Consider the following 16,533-nt stretch of genomic DNA (forward strand, 5'->3'; position numbering starts at 1 on the left):
TTAAAATCTATATTCTGCATACGAAGTAGGTAAGCTATCATTTATTTTTAAAGTTCAGAGTCCAATATCAAAAATAATAAAAGTTGTAGCCAACATGGCTTTTATAATGGAGATTTTTTTTAAACAACCTTCAAAAGTCAGAGTGAACTTTTATCTTGGGCCAAGACATTGAACACAAACTACATGTAAACAGTCAGTAAATCACATGATTTACATGTGATTTATGAGGTATAACATACTACCATGATGGTGACAACAAATAAGAATTTATCACCCTTAAAAATCTGAATAGGTCACAAAAAATAATATCAAAAGGAGACAAATTAAGGCATGAATAAGCAATAAAACTTTGACATAACCATATTTTATTATGATTTATGTAAAATGTGACTCTTTCTTAACGGAAAAATTTCCTTTTTGTGAAATGAAAATGCGATATATCATTTTACTAAAATGTCATTATCAATAAATATCTGCACAAAATATGAAATTTAAATTTAAAATTCAAATCATACTGTGCAACAAGAATCAAATAACATAAATCTAAAAAATAATTCCCATGTTAAATAATATAAAGTTGTATGCACGAAATGCCAATTTTCATAAATATCATATATCATGGTTTATAATGAGCAAAAGTACTTTTAAAAGCATAGAAATGTGGAAAACTGTTATGAAACTATGCAACCCCCCGTTACTCTCCCTTTTTCTTTTGAGATTCAGAGTTACCTAATTTCAAAGACAATGGTGACCCGATAAAGATAAATAAATCTCCCTTTTTATGCTGGAAATTCTTATGAAAATTTGTTTCATAAATGTTTTAATGTCCAGCAGACCAAATCAACTAATTGAAAACAGCTGGCCCCCTTTGTGTAATTTAGTAATCTATTTAAATCAATCACGACTTAATTACTTGCATGTTCTAATGAACAGATTGAATTTATGACCCATTAATTATTAATGACCTGATTTAGTTAACTCTTTATATATGTCAGACAATAGGTGCAATATTTACACCCTATTTATTTTCTAAAATCAGTTCTACATTTTACACCTACTGTGTCAGTAACTGTCGATACATTATAACAGTGTATATATTCTGTGATTCTTTTGGAATTTTTTGGTTCTTGGTGTCGATCTGATGAGTTAAGCCCTTTTAAACTGATTTTAGTTTTGAATCAATGTTCTTATACTGTACTGTAACACTAACTGTCCCAGTGGGAGGAGGTTATGGCATCAGCAAACATGTTCAACCCCGTCACATTCTGTATATGCCTGTTCCAAGTTGGGAGCTTGCAATTTGTTTGTTGCTGTATATCATATTTGTTTTTTCGTTTATTGTTTTGTACATAAATTAGGCCATTACTTTTCATGTTTGAATTGTCTTATATATGTGTCATGGGGGTCTTATATAGCTTACTATTTGGTATATGTTTTGCTCATTGTTGAAGACTATATGGTGACCTGCAGTTGTAAACTTTTACATCATTTGGTCTCTGGTGTAAAGTTGTCTCATTGGTAATACTATCAAATCTTATTTTTATATTGTATATCAATTTTCATATATTTCGAGGACATACATGAGGGGGAGGACAGGGGGTACCCTTCTCCCTTCTCCCACCCCTCTTCTCCTTTCTCCTACCCCTCTTCTCCTTATTTTATTTTTTTTAATTTACCGGAAAAAAGAGAGATATTATATTTTTATATTTTATTTGTTTCTCCAACTTTTTCTCCTTTCTCCCAGCCTTCCTCTCCTTTCTCCTACCCCCTTTCTCCCTGTCTCCCTTACCCCTGTCCTCCCCCTCATACATGTAAGTTATTAAGATAAACTATAAATTTTAATGCACAACTGTGGTGGATCCAGGGGAGGGGGACCCCTTTTTTTGGACAATCAATGCATTTGAAAGGGGACATGTAGTTGGAACCCCCCTTTTTTGTTCTGGGTTAGGAACCCCCTTTTTTAAATGTCTGGATCCTGGATCCACCCCTGGGCTCCTAGACTGACTTAACAAAATCTTGAAAACATAAGTATCCACAGAAAACACAATTTTCCATGGTTTCCCAAAAAATGATATCCACGAATATAACTGAATCCACAGTTTGACAGAATTGGTATTAATTGTCTCTCCCAATTTTATGGAGAATCAGTTATTATAATACTGCCTTAGGCTTAATACTCTGTACATGTAATTATCCCTTATTAAGCTTACATTCATCATATTTATAAGAATTACATTGTCACTAAATCTTGTTTACAGTAGAAATGTTAAGACATGTTGTTCTGCACATGTTAAGTCATGAATATGGTGACTAACCATCTTTTTTTCTCAATATTCTGCAAGTCTGGTCAGATCCAGGATTTTTGAAAGGGGGCATACAAAAACTGTATATTGATGGCCAATTTTTTGGACGATTTTAAGCTTACAAATGATGTATTTCTATAAAACGGGTGTACACCTTCTTAGCAACCTATTGAATCCACGGCTACATGTGACCCATGTTGATGTCACCACACCCTATTTGACCTCTTTTCAGCATGTGACCACCTCTGGCATCACCTTACTAAACTTCCCCTCTTTTTCCTTGATTCCATGAAAGTAATCAAATATTGGAGTCGCCACACCCCCTTTTGGTCTAATTTCATGAATGTGACCATGAGTACTGGTATCAACAACTTCCCTTTTTTGGCCTGATTTTCATCATGTTATGACCAGTTATTGTGTTATCTAAAGTGACTTTAAAAGGAATGAGATTTATAGTGACTTATCATAATCTATGTTAACCCTTGTGTATATAATCCAGCATATGAAAAGATTAACTCTTTAACCCATGTTTGGTGCTTTTTAATTATGTCAATATTTATGTATGTATACACAATTGTACCTAATTATGTTCTATTTTCAAAAAGTTCACATTTATTTATAGAAGAGTTGAATAGAACCTACTTTTCATAATATTTTTGAAACCTACCTCAGAGAAATATATGTAAAGTCTTCTCAACTGCAAGCAGTTTTATTATTTACAATTTTGTTTGACATACATTTATTCAAAAGTCAATATCAGATTAAACTATTTCCAAAATTAGAGTTATACTTTTAAATTAATTTTTGAAAATTTAATTCAAAAGTCAATTATACCTTCAACTGTTTTCAAATTATATTTATGCTACAAAATTAATTTACTAAAATGTAATTCAAAGTCAATAGTAACTCCAACTGTTTTCAAAATTAGATTTATACTATTAAATTAATGATCAACAGTTTAAATGAATTCAGACTCCGACTCAGTGTGAACACCACCTTATTGCACTTCAAATAAAAAAGAAAGTCAGCTTTGTTCAAACAGTGAATTATATTTCAAGTCTTAAAGAACATTCATATCTACTAGTATATTATGTAATTATTGAAACCTATTGGAATTAATAGGTTAAAAGACCTCTTATATCAGTTTTCTATATGTTTTTACAAGTGATATGCCAAATTAATCTGAAGGCGGATATAAAGTTCCAAATTTTAGATTGTGCTTTAGTTGAAATTTTTAATAAATTTACTATATATATATACTAATTAACTTCTGTTTAAAATAGAAAAAGCTTGAATTGAAGTTGATTTCAGATCCCCTTTTATATAATCAAAAGGTATTCACTCTAGAGATTCACAAACAATCACTAGCATTCAGTGTGAAAATTCACCACAAAGTGTGATTTCGAACTCAAACCCCTTGAAATATATATAATACTAAATTGCACTCTCAATGAATATTTAACCAACATGTTCTTCTATTCATATGTGTATGTTTCAATCAGTTTAACCAACATGTTCTTTTATTCATACGTGTATGCTTCAGTCGTGTGTAAATGACTTTTCCATAACATAAAACTAGGGCATACAATCCTTCATTTCATATCCTAGACTTAATACTGTTATTATGTCATAATGAGGAACGGAGAAAAATAAGCTTCTTACTTACAATTCATTAAACATATTACAAACCAGTCTTTCTTTGAAAATGTTTGAATTTATGTGCAATTAACTTATCTTTATTCTTTACCTAAATACTTTAATCATGAACGTAATATTAAATTTTTCTATGAGATTGATGTCACGAATAATGTATGATACATGCATATGACATCCTGTTTTTAATCTATTGATATTTTTTTATATACTATAATGAGTATTAAACCATTATTTTCATTAAATTGAATGTGATTTACTTTATTCTTGTTGAAACTAAGAGCACAGATATTATAAATTCTATTAATCTCTCCTTCTTTTTACTAAGAAGTGATCCTACCCTTTCCAAAATATGAATCAGTTGAAATGTGAGCCATCACTGACTAATGATAGTATGATACCCCCCTCTGCTTTAAGAATTCGGTGAACAAAAAGATCGTAACCAAGGGACAAAAAAAAAAAAGGCACAACATGGTAAAGCATGCACGAAATAAGCAGATATCAAATTCCAGGACATTAGATTTGTAGTTCTGAGAAAAATAGTGACAAAACTTTCATATATGGCCATTATATGTAAGAATATAAAATTAAATGGAAGTTCAATCAGCTCTTATTTCAATGAAGTTTCTGAGAAAAATTGGACATAAATTTTATGGGACAGCCTGATAGACAGGTTTGAGACAGTAAAAACCGTTCTTTCAGAGAGGGGTATAATAAATCGAGGATTACAACCCCAGCCATTTTTATACATTATCATAAATACCTTTGAAAATGTTTTTAATTAAGGATATATGTGCTTATGCTTTCAAAGAGACAGCAACCAACAAAACAAGCAAGCAAGAGGTCAATGAATTATGGTTACTGTGATAACATGAAACAACTACAAATTCTAAACATCAAAGTCTTTCCTAAAATCACAAAATTAAACTTAAGTCCCAACCAAGTACACTTGAAATGCTTACCTGAATATATTTAATTCTTTCTTGGTCTGTGTCTAAATTCAAAACTTCCTCTAAATCTAATTCACAATCATGGTCATCAGTATCAATCTGAAATTACAAATAATTTTCATTTTCAATTTGAAGTTTCACTTGTAAATCTAATGAATAGCTGCAACAAAAACAAACACGAATTTCAATTTACAGTTTATGAACTCTTATGTGCATCTTACAGTGGGTGACACTAGTGGAACAGAAATTGCTAAACATTCATAACTGCAATCACCCTTGATATTTAGGCCTTGTAAGTTTTACTAAATATTTTGTTTTCTGTGTAGTGTTTTGTGAATTGTTTTGGTCTTTTCACCATTTTTCACAAAGTTTATCACCTTTTCTGCTTTTTCCTCCTCCCCCCCCCCCCTTTTTTTTTGTGGTAAAAATTGATTATATAGGGAATCAATGAGGCTTGACTGGAGCCAGCCCTCATTTAATAGTCACTGGCCTGCCGCCACTCCCCCTCCCCCAACCCCCCTTATGAAAATTTCTGGATCTGCCACTGTCTTTTGCCACCCCTCGTCCATGGAGATTTCGATTGAAATGGTAAGAAACTTTGGTGGATAGTTGTCTTATTGGCAATCATACCACATCTCCTCATTTTGATATTGGTTTGGTTCAAGGTCTAATATTCATTGTACATTTCCATAGTCATGATAGTCTAATCATTTATTCAGTATATTATAGTTATCACCGTCTTTTTCAATTTAAACCACTCACTCGTGTTATTAAAAGTAAAGAAATCACAAAACACATGAAATAATGTGACCTCATTCCTCTTTTCAACATGTTATTTCATACATAACTAAATTGTCCCATTCAACTGTAAACTTGTACATCACATAAACACGAGAAATATTATCATAGGTCAGAAGTCTGTGCTAAATACCGAAAGTTATGACCCCTAAAACATGTTTCAGGACTTTTCATGTCCTATGGTGTAAACCTTCAGTGTTATCAATGAATAATGGGCCTAAACTCAGTCTAAAACAAACTGACTAATTCTGTATACCACAACCATCAGCTATGTAGTATACTCACACCCAGTTACTGACTATCTGTACTGCAGATACTATTATAGAGGGGGGTAGGACAGGTCCTGATCTCTAAATCCTGAGGTCCAGAATTTAAAAAAATTTAAATCCCGACATCCCAAATTCCCGGATCCAGAACAGGTCAATCCTGAAATACTGAGCTTAAAAACACCCGATCCGGGAGTCCCGATAAAGGTCCTATCCCCCTCATTATGTGGGTTTGTATTGCAATTGCAATCAAAATGGCAGACAAAACCTACCGTACAAGATAGTAACAACAAGTGTTATGAATGGCAATCATGGAACATCATACAAAAATCTGCTGTTCAAGAAAGTGGAAAACTACTGTTTTGGATGGCAATCAAAATAGCAGACAAAACACTGTTGTACAAGATAGCAATGAAATGAATGAATTGGGGAAAGCAGAACCTATTGTTTCTAATGTCATGATAGCCAGTGATTAGATGTGATACAGATCTATTCATAAATTGTCTGTCTATAAGGAATATGACTTTTTTGTTTTCCTTGTTTCATGTTTTATAAAAGTGTTTCCTTCTGTTTTCATACGACTTAAACCACTTATGGTGCATTTCACTAACTAAATTATAGTAACTTTTCTAGTCATACAGTTCTATTATTAGTCTTAGTAAACATAAAGTGCACTAGAGTTAACAAGCAGCCTTTGTTATGTCATTAAGTGCAAAAGTACTTGATACCTATTTTGGTTGCAAAAATGGAAAGCTACTTTAAATGAAGGTTAAAATGAGGATATGTCATCCTGAAGTCTCAAGAAATAAATAACTTTCAATTTCCTGATGAAATAAAGTTTTCTTATCCAAATCTTGTATATAAATAATTTTTGAATTCCAAAGTCTTAGATAATGGAGATTCATTTTAAATAATTGACTATGGCCTGAGACCCTGACAAACATATTTGTCCTTGATAACTAAATACAAACATATGTATTTGACCCTAGATATACATGTATCATGGCCATGGGGATTTGAGGACTTTCACTTCAATGATATGACTTGTATGATCAATCAGGTCACTGTTATGTATGAAATGCTTTTAGACTGATGAAATTTCAATAGATTATTTCCAAAACTTCAAAAGCAGGCGACTATGCGGTATGGGCTTTGCTCATTGTTAAAGGCCGTACAGTGACCTATAGCTGTTAATGTCTGTGTCATTTTGGTCATTTGTGGATAGTTGTCTCATTGGCAATCATACCACATCTTCTTTTTTATAATGTCATAGAATCTCACACTAATTTTATATTGAGAAATATAGGTCACAGTGACCTTCTTGCTGTGTAATGTTACTGACACAGACTGAACTACTGGTTTTAATTTGTATGTCTAAATGTCAATATTTCTTATGTGAAATGTGAACATCACATAACTTTATTATTTGACCGTTACAGCTCACTTTTTGTCCATCAATTTTTCACAACTGGGATTCAATCAACAATTTTCCTTAAGGCCATTTGAAATATTTTTATACTGCATCATAGGAAGTTATCAGCTTGTGAAAAACTCGGTTAAGAAACACTGGGTCAATGCTTTTACGGAAAACATACATAAGACCTATAAATACTTTATATCATACCTCTGAATTTTTAAAAATGTTCAACAAAGATATTAAGGTTAATACATGGACTTTGATATTTTAAAGCCCTGCCTTAAACACCTATGCAAATAAAATGTTGTCTTTTCCTTAATAACATATATGCGTGTATCAATACATGCACTGAGAACAATACTACAAAACAATACAGTCTCTTGATAAATTATCTATCAACCACAAACGATCCGATAAAAGTAATCAACTTCTATTTTTTTCTCGAAGAATGTGACATATCGTTTCCTTTATATATATAAAGATGTCCTATATATCATCGTTTTGGTACTATTTAACCACTATTGACATAGTATGATACTCCCTGTTACAAGGAAATCCATCACACAGGGTATATCCCGGAAACAATGGTATGCTGGGATATTGTGGCAATTTGCCACTAGTATTTCCTTTAATAAAAGATAAGTAGACACAAGGGTGAGATATGGTAGCGGCCTATGTAAATATTATCATTTGTAAGATGACCATGTCATAACTGTAATTGGAGCCCCCTCAAGGGTTATTTTTTTTTTCATCTCGCTAAAAATTCTGTAGAAATTATGTAACCATTCCACTAAGAAAAAATTATATTGCAATTTTCATCTTCAAATGCTCATTCTCTCTTTCATTTTCTCTTCCTTTATTTTCTTGCTATTTAAAAATTGACATATCACGCTCCGCACTTAAACCCTTTCAGTCCCTGCTTATCTATAAATATTTGGCTACTATTTAGAAAACATTTATATTTACAGATTCATTGAAGAGGGTGGTCTATATTCCGTGTCCATTTAGTTTGTATATGAAAGGTAAATAAAAATCATAACAGGAGAAAGTTCAAAGAATAGGGACTACATCTCAAGTGGAAATGGCCGTGTCAAAACAGAAGTTTAAATACACACCAATGTCAATTTGTAGAACAGGGAAAAATAACAAACTGTAATTTATAACTTAAATAAAAGACATGAAAGAATCGCATTATCTGAATGAACAGTTGGGGTTCCCAAGTAATGAGAAAAGAACATAAGCATGTACATTTCTTCTTTTGGAATGTACATATGGGCCTTCATCAATGTTAATACAATCATGACAATATACAGCCCCTTCGAAAGGATATAATAACATGCATGGGATTTAAGTGATAATATCAAGTCTTTGGTTAAATCTGTTCAGTTCATTGAAACTTTTTTATATGAAATCAATTTAGGGTTTGGCATACAGGCCTGGGTATTTGTTCATAACTAGTGTCCATTATTTGGTCCACTTTTGATCACAAGGTTTTTAACGTAAAAGTACTTCAAATACTAGTCAGAAACTTGGTTTATGTAAACCCTTATATTATACAAATAGTTTTTTTTATAGTTCGTTTTCATTATGTTAACCTTTTATAGCTGAAATATACTGTTTGTGTTTTGCTCATTATTGAAGGTCATACGCCGACCTATATTTGCTTATACCCATGTCACTTAGGCTCTAACGATTAGTTGTCTTATGACAATCACAGCGCTCTCGGTTTTTCATCTAAAAATAAAGGGCATGCATTGCATGCATAACCATCTTTAGTTTAATTAACATAGTTTTCATCAAACATTCATCATCAATTTTTCAGAATTCAAAATTATTCCAGATTCCAATATGTCCTTGTTTTGATTATTACTGATTGTCTTTGTAGTTTATAGGGTTTCATTTAATTGTTGTTCTGATTATGAATTATGATTATGAAATTTTCTTCTTCCTTTGTAATTCAAGCAATTACGTAAAAGACTGTACAGCTTCCTGGTTGCTTTCTCCTTTCAAGTAATTTGTTTAGAAATTGTACCGTGTAATTATATGCAGATATTCCAGGTATAGTAGGTTGTGCTTTGGGCAGGTAAATCCCATATACTATGCTAACCATCTGGTTTATGTTAAGTCATGTCCTCAAGTCAGGTTATATTTGTTTATTGTCATAAATCTTTTATTATCTACATATTTGTACAATTACATATGCTCCATCATTCATCCCTAATAATTCTACAAATCAAAATATACATGAATAGGTCATTTATGTCCAAATCTGACAAATCATTGGGCTTTTCTGGTAATAATCCATCCATGATCGGTTTTGGTGGTCCATACTCCATTTATTAATTGCAATTGCTCTAACTCAATTTTATTTTTAAAAGTAACTTCCTTTTCCTTCTTTCAAGGAAAATGAGTTTAACACATAAGTACTCAGTGATTTGTCTAGGAAGTGTTTTACCTAGAATTGTATCGAAGGATTGGGATGGGGGGATTGATAGAAAGGATGTTTTAAATAAATTTTGAAGTTATAGAGTTATGGACAATTTCAAATATATATAAATATATGGACCCCAATGGAAAAGTTTAATACTAGTTCTTGTTGGCTTACTGTCCATGGGAAAAGGTGCTGTTGTCTTAAGCGTAATAACCATCTTGAACTTGCCAGTTCATGAATCATCATTACAGAAATTGATTTTTCCATGAACTTGGATGTAGTCAATAATCAATTTAAGAGGGTGTCCATGGAAAAACCAGGCAGTGGATGGCACATGACATATTTTGTTTTCAAATTTTATCTATTTCATATCACAAATTCATTCTTTCTCAAAGTTAAATTTTATTTTTTTATTAACTACAACAAATAAAGAGAAAAAAAGTACATAGAAAGCACTGAAAATTCATTGAAAAGGGGAGATAACTCTTCATTTTGTACAAAATTTTGTTGCATTGTAAGTGAACTATAAAATCATTTTCTGAGCCATCCACTGTTGATTCAACGATATCTTTGACATATATATCCTTTGTTTGATATAAACATTGCATTGGAACCAACAATGGGAAAAAAATTATGTTGTGCCACCCATATCATAGGATTTGCCTGATATTTACTTGGACAGCCTCTTAAGACAATTAAGTGTATTTAGACTAGATTTCCTAGTTCAGGAACTAAACATGTTGAATATGAACATACATGTATTGGTATACTACATGTATCTACAGAAATAAGTGAATTTACAACATGATGTTCAGGCACAAACGTTTTGGCAAACACAATCAAAGGGGTATACCGTATATAACAAAAGCACATCCTTGTGTGCATATACCCCATGCCCCCGTGATGTTGAAATATGAACCAAATTCATCTGATAAAAGAAAATAAATTTAAAAAAAAACTAGCTTACAACCAATCAAAATCCTGGATTTTTCATTAAGGTAGTAAGAAATGTACAGAGTAAATGAAAGTTTTAGATTTGTCAAGTACATGTAGGAACTGTGATACAGCCTGACGTTGGAACTAGGCAGAGTCCACTAACATCTTAATCCTCTAAACACCTTTAATTCCTAAACTGCTTGTAACAAAGCTTGTGTATCTCTGTATTCCAAGTTTCTAATTCCACAAATCTGGTTTGGTTGATTAAGAAGAAAATATTTAATGTATTCAAATCCTACTAATTTGTATTTACATTTACAGGTGAACATTTCCCGGTAATGCAATGACTTTCATTTTTCCAAGTTCAAAAGACCATCTTTTATCATCTTATAATCCTTTAAATAAGTGCTTTTCACATTTATTTCATTAAATGCAGATACAAGTTGTGTTTACATAAAAAAAAGTGTTGCACACCCAGAAATTGAAGTGGTAGTTTAATGCATTTATTTTAAAAAACTACATAATAATGTAAGGGCAGAACGGAACAATGATGAATTGAAGCTATACTTGAAAGACAGAAAGTTTTGTTTATCAATTGAATGTAAAACGTGTGCATGTACTTAAAGGGGGTCTAAATGGGTACAAATAAACCTCTAGTACTTGTCAATTTTTTAATGTGGCATCTAGAAAATATATGCTTGTTTCTTATCTCCTATTTCATGAATTCACACACATTGTTTAGGTCTCTTAGAATCATGCATGCATCTGGAATAAATTAGCATATATATATATAGATAGAGAAGAAAGACTTTACTGACCAAGCATATTTCTTATATCATTTCTAAATATTCCTTTTAATTAGTTTCGACATTACATCCAAATGAAAATCATGTGTATATACATGTATAGCATGTGTATATACATGTATAGCATGTGTCTATGCATATGGAGACCATCATGATAGTTTAGAAGGGTTTTATATGTATATTACATCATGAATATAAAACTAAAGACAGTATAAATGTCTGTTTACCAACATCTAATGTGTCATGTACTCTGAGAAATCATGATTTTAGCTGCATCATATAGAAATCGACCGTATTCAAATGAACACCACTACATCTGTTAACTGATTTCAAATTGAAAAAATCCCTGTTTGAAAATTGAGTTGTTGAAAGAACCATATAAAACAAAATTCATCTTTTATTAAGTATTTGAATATTCAAAAATCAATCAAAGTAAACGAGGGACGAAAGATACCAAAGGGACAGTCAAACTCATAAATCTAAAACAAACTGACAATGCCATGGCTTAAAATGAAAAGGACAAACAAACAACAGCACACACGACTGTAATCTACAGTATACATGAACTTGCAATTGCATAAGGTAGATTTCTATTAGACACTGCTCATTAGTTGAGAAATTGAAAGTTTAATGTCTTTCAAAATTTCAAATTAAGTTTGCAGAGTTAAATCTCAAATTTTAGTACTTCAATTATACAGTCCACTGCTCTGTTTGAATGGTTATTAAGTCATGAAATGATAGTAAATGCAGTAACAATGATTTCTTATATAATTTTGAATATTTGACTGCACATGTTGATAAAAATAACGGCTTATTTTTTGTTGAAAACAAGTTGTACAGTGAAGTATAGTTGTGTCATTTGGTCCCGTCACATTGGCAATCAAACCTGATGGCCACATAATGTTATCTGCAAGCAGAACAGTTCTTAAAAGGGGAATAAACTCTTGTGTATACATGTACACACATACATTTTACCTTAAACTTGTTTCAATTTGTCTGTTTTGCTATTACTTTACCGATATATTGAATTCTGGTATAAAGGCTTCAATATACAAAGCAAATAATCTACAAACTAAGACCATTCAAATTTAAATCTAGGGCGAATAATTTGTGAACTGGTTCACAATAAATTGAAAGACAAATTCAATTTAAACTGACATATTGGTAAACAAATCAAATTCTTTGAAGTTGACAGATGTTTTTTGAGACAGAGATCTAAATAATGATTACAAATTTTTGATTGAAAATCGAATAACTGGCAAACTCCCAATGAAAAGATTGTCACAACATATCATGCCAGATAAAAATATCCAAAAGGCACACAACTGTTTACAATAATATTACACAGAACAAAAAAGATTGAGCAAAACTATAGCCACAACAAAAATCAAGGCATGAAAACACTTGTTTCAGAAGATTATCATGATTGTGCATTTATAACATGTTTAATAATGCTACTGCTCCACAAGGGCCATCTTCGCTAACCAAGGGTTACGTTCCACTCCCGTTCTCAATGGAGAGAACGGGAGTGGATTCTAACCCTTGGCTAGCGAAGATGCACAAGGGCAAGATGGCTTGGGTTTTTTTGTTGGTGGGTTGTTGACTCATTGATATATACAGCAAATTCTCTTTATTCATTTATAATTGAGGCTTGCCTAAATGCTTCTTTTGATTCAGCCCAACCTTTACTTTTAATTTGCAACATTCAAAGTTCTGTTAGTACTAAGTTATAACATGTAATTATAATTGGCTCTTTTTTGTGAATAAAAATAGTAGCTTATAATATATAATTAGTTCCACCACATAATGGAATCAGAATTATCAGAATCATAAATCTGTATATGTACGGCTTTAATGTTATTACTTTTGGATAATATTATGACTCTTTTTTTTGGCCCTTTAAATGTTTCGATAAAAGTGGTCTATTTATTGACTATGAAACTTTTTGGAGATTTCCAGATTTGGTTAACCTCATATCTTTCTGGTTATAACAAACTTTTTTATATGACACTTTGTAATATGACAAACATTTGGGATTTACATTTTACCATGTTTATAGTGGATAGCAATGAAAATAACATTGTGTGTGGTTTTAATTTGAATTCATAGACAATAAAATTTAAATACATTTGTTTACACCTTTCTGTTAAATAAATACATAAGATTTTATTACTTTTTTATTTCAGGAAACATAAATTTTGAACAATGATATAAATTTTAAAACCTTTTATCATTTCCTGTGTATTCATATATATTGTGCTGAAATTTAAATCCGATTTTTACCTGTTATCTGATTTATGTTGAATAATCGATACATTAACAAACAAAGATGATCAATTTATTCGTATTATCAAAATAAACAATACAAAAAAGTATGATTTATCTTAATCTCAGGACCTGTTTAAGTCAAACGGCAAATAGGAACTGTTTAAATCTGTTTTTTTAAAAGGTAGTTTAATGATCATAAAACTTCTGTGCATGGCCAGGCAGCTTTTTCGGAGAGTCTACTTAATAAAACTTGTCTTTGTTTGCAATTTTCAGGAGATAATTATGTTCTGCTGTTAGACATGTTAAATGTCACATTCTGGATGCATAAATCTGTTTTCTCAGGGGAGAAAGATTAAAGGGGATCACTACAACTTGTCTTAATGAGGTCCTGGACACTTCTTTTTCATTGCAGTTGTTGTTAGGTACAAATGTACAACTCTCTAAGAGAAAAATAATTATTCCTCTAAAGAGCTGTGGTATTACTTTCAGTGTTAAAAAATTTTGTTAGTGTACTAAGTAAATACTTTAAATTGAAATTTGCAAATATTGATGAACACACCTGTACATAACACAAACACACTTTTAAATAATAACAAAATATAATTCTTTTTCTTTTTCTTTTTTTTTTAGTGATCGAAGCCCATATGTTGGCATAAAAACTTGTAAATATACATATACATGTAACATCTATTTTTTCACAACTGAGTAGTCTTTTGATTGTATTCTTAATGTTATTTTATTGTTGAATTGCTGTTTCTTTCATGTTTATCACATCTCCCTTATTCATATAAAATATTATTTTAAGAAAATTTGTGCATTATTATTTAATATAAATTTTTGTTGTAAATATGTGCCATTAAATGATTTTGAAGGGGAACCAACAAATAAAAACCCACTTTAATTCCCTTATTATGTTATTCTTTTGACATCTAATATTTATTCATCAGATAGGATAAAATATCAATTTTTATCCATAATTTGGCATAAAACATCAAAGGGAGTTACTGTAGCAATTCAATAACAACGGGCACCTGCTACTCAGCTTAAAAGTTCAAATTATCATAATATGCATGCATAATAAAACTTTATTCATCAAGACCCTTACCTTGCAATCATGTAATGTCCTTAACTTTTCATACAACCAATCTTCAACTGCTAAACGTTTTCTAATCAACGTCATTTGGTGTTGTCCGTAACGTGCCGTCAAATATTTTTGACGTTTTTCTTTTTCTTCATCTCGGTGATGTGTAAATCCAACATGTCCACGCGGTGAATCTGATCCTGAGGAAGTCTGTCTTTTTGTTTCACAGTTCGGAGACTGTCCATTTGATCTAAAATTATCCATTTGTGATGGATAAGTAGCAGTTGTGTACGTAGCCATCACAGTGTGGAATCCTACCGATCGGGACTTTCCGTTTACTTTAGCTTTAGACCTTGGAATCAAATCGAATCAGGAATTAATATAATGCAATGGTATAATTTGTACAACTTAACATGTGGCTATCAACAACACATAAGATTGAATGAATACCAACTAGGTAATATATCTGTTCATGAAGTAATATAAGAATTACTTTGGTCAAATCACTTATATCCTTGCGCAGTGTTTATCTTGATAAATTGATATGTAAAATCGTTGTACAAAACGAAAGATGGGAAAGGTTACGATAGATATTTGTAACAATTAAACCGAAAAGCGTCTTAGAAATTAAGGAAATGAAAATAAAAATTAAAAATACAACCAAAATATGATTGTTTTTATAAGTTCCAATTATTATTATTATATTTTGATATCCATTAAGCCTGAGGCTTTTTAATCTCTCAGTACAGTATTACTAAAGTAATTATTTTTTCCAGTTCTTCAGCTATCCGGGCATGTTTCTATTCCAACTTATATGTTCTAGGCATATTCTAAATCAGAAACTCAGCCAGTCGACGTCATTATATTATATATGTGCTATTTTGTTTTTCTTTGTTAACATAAAAATATTTTTTATCATGTGTGATTCAGAAGTTGTACTGAACACAATGTTGATTGCTTTACCAATTTTTTTTACATGTTTACTTTTTATATATAGAATTAAGAAGATGTGGTTTGACAGCCAGTGAGACAACTTTCCACAAAAGTCTAAAATGATATAGAAGTTAACAATTATAGACCACCGTATGTCTGTTGTTTTTTTCTAAAACATTGTTGTCATTATATAATGGAATTGTGTGTGACTGTCAGTCAAGTGAGAAGCCGGTTTACTGAGCTATCTATCAACCAGGTTTAATCTACAATTTCTATCGCGATAATAAAATGCATGTACCAAGTCAGTAATATGACAGTTGTTAAAATACATTCGTTTAATGTGTATGGGTTTTTGAATTTGCGTTTCCGTTTTGATTTTTTTTTTTTTTTTTTTTGTAGTTAGGTATTTTTGTAATTTTACTTTTTATTGACGTTTGTTCAAGCCTGTGACGGACAACTATAACGATCAGTAGCTCGACATATTTATACTAGTAGATGGTCTATGGTTGACGACAATCATGATTACTGGTTTTTTTTTATTGTGTCAGATGATTGCTATCTCCATAGAGTAAACCTTCGTAACATCGCCTTCTGTTGATATTAATGATAATGCAACAAAAGCAACACAGTTTAACAAAACCACAAGTTGACCAAAAAGAAAAACCAAACAACGAAGTATCGAATACCGGAA

At 31.3% G+C, this 16,533-nt stretch overlaps 1 protein-coding gene across 1 annotated transcript in view; it reads right to left on the reverse strand.

Annotated features, from left to right (window-relative positions):
- LOC139516523 (protein phosphatase 1 regulatory subunit 14B-like) overlaps nt 1-16,533 on the reverse strand; it is a 29,445-nt gene that overhangs the window by 8,199 nt on the left and 4,713 nt on the right. The window contains exons 2-3 of the mRNA XM_071306687.1: nt 14,934-15,261; nt 4,919-5,005 (exon numbers count right to left, since the gene is read on the reverse strand). Coding sequence (XP_071162788.1) covers nt 4,919-5,005; nt 14,934-15,261 — 415 coding nt within the window. The remainder of the gene's footprint in view (nt 1-4,918; nt 5,006-14,933; nt 15,262-16,533) is intronic.

Source organism: Mytilus edulis, chromosome 3, assembly GCF_963676685.1.
Source record: "Mytilus edulis chromosome 3, xbMytEdul2.2, whole genome shotgun sequence".
Taxonomy (NCBI): domain Eukaryota; kingdom Metazoa; phylum Mollusca; class Bivalvia; order Mytilida; family Mytilidae; genus Mytilus; species Mytilus edulis.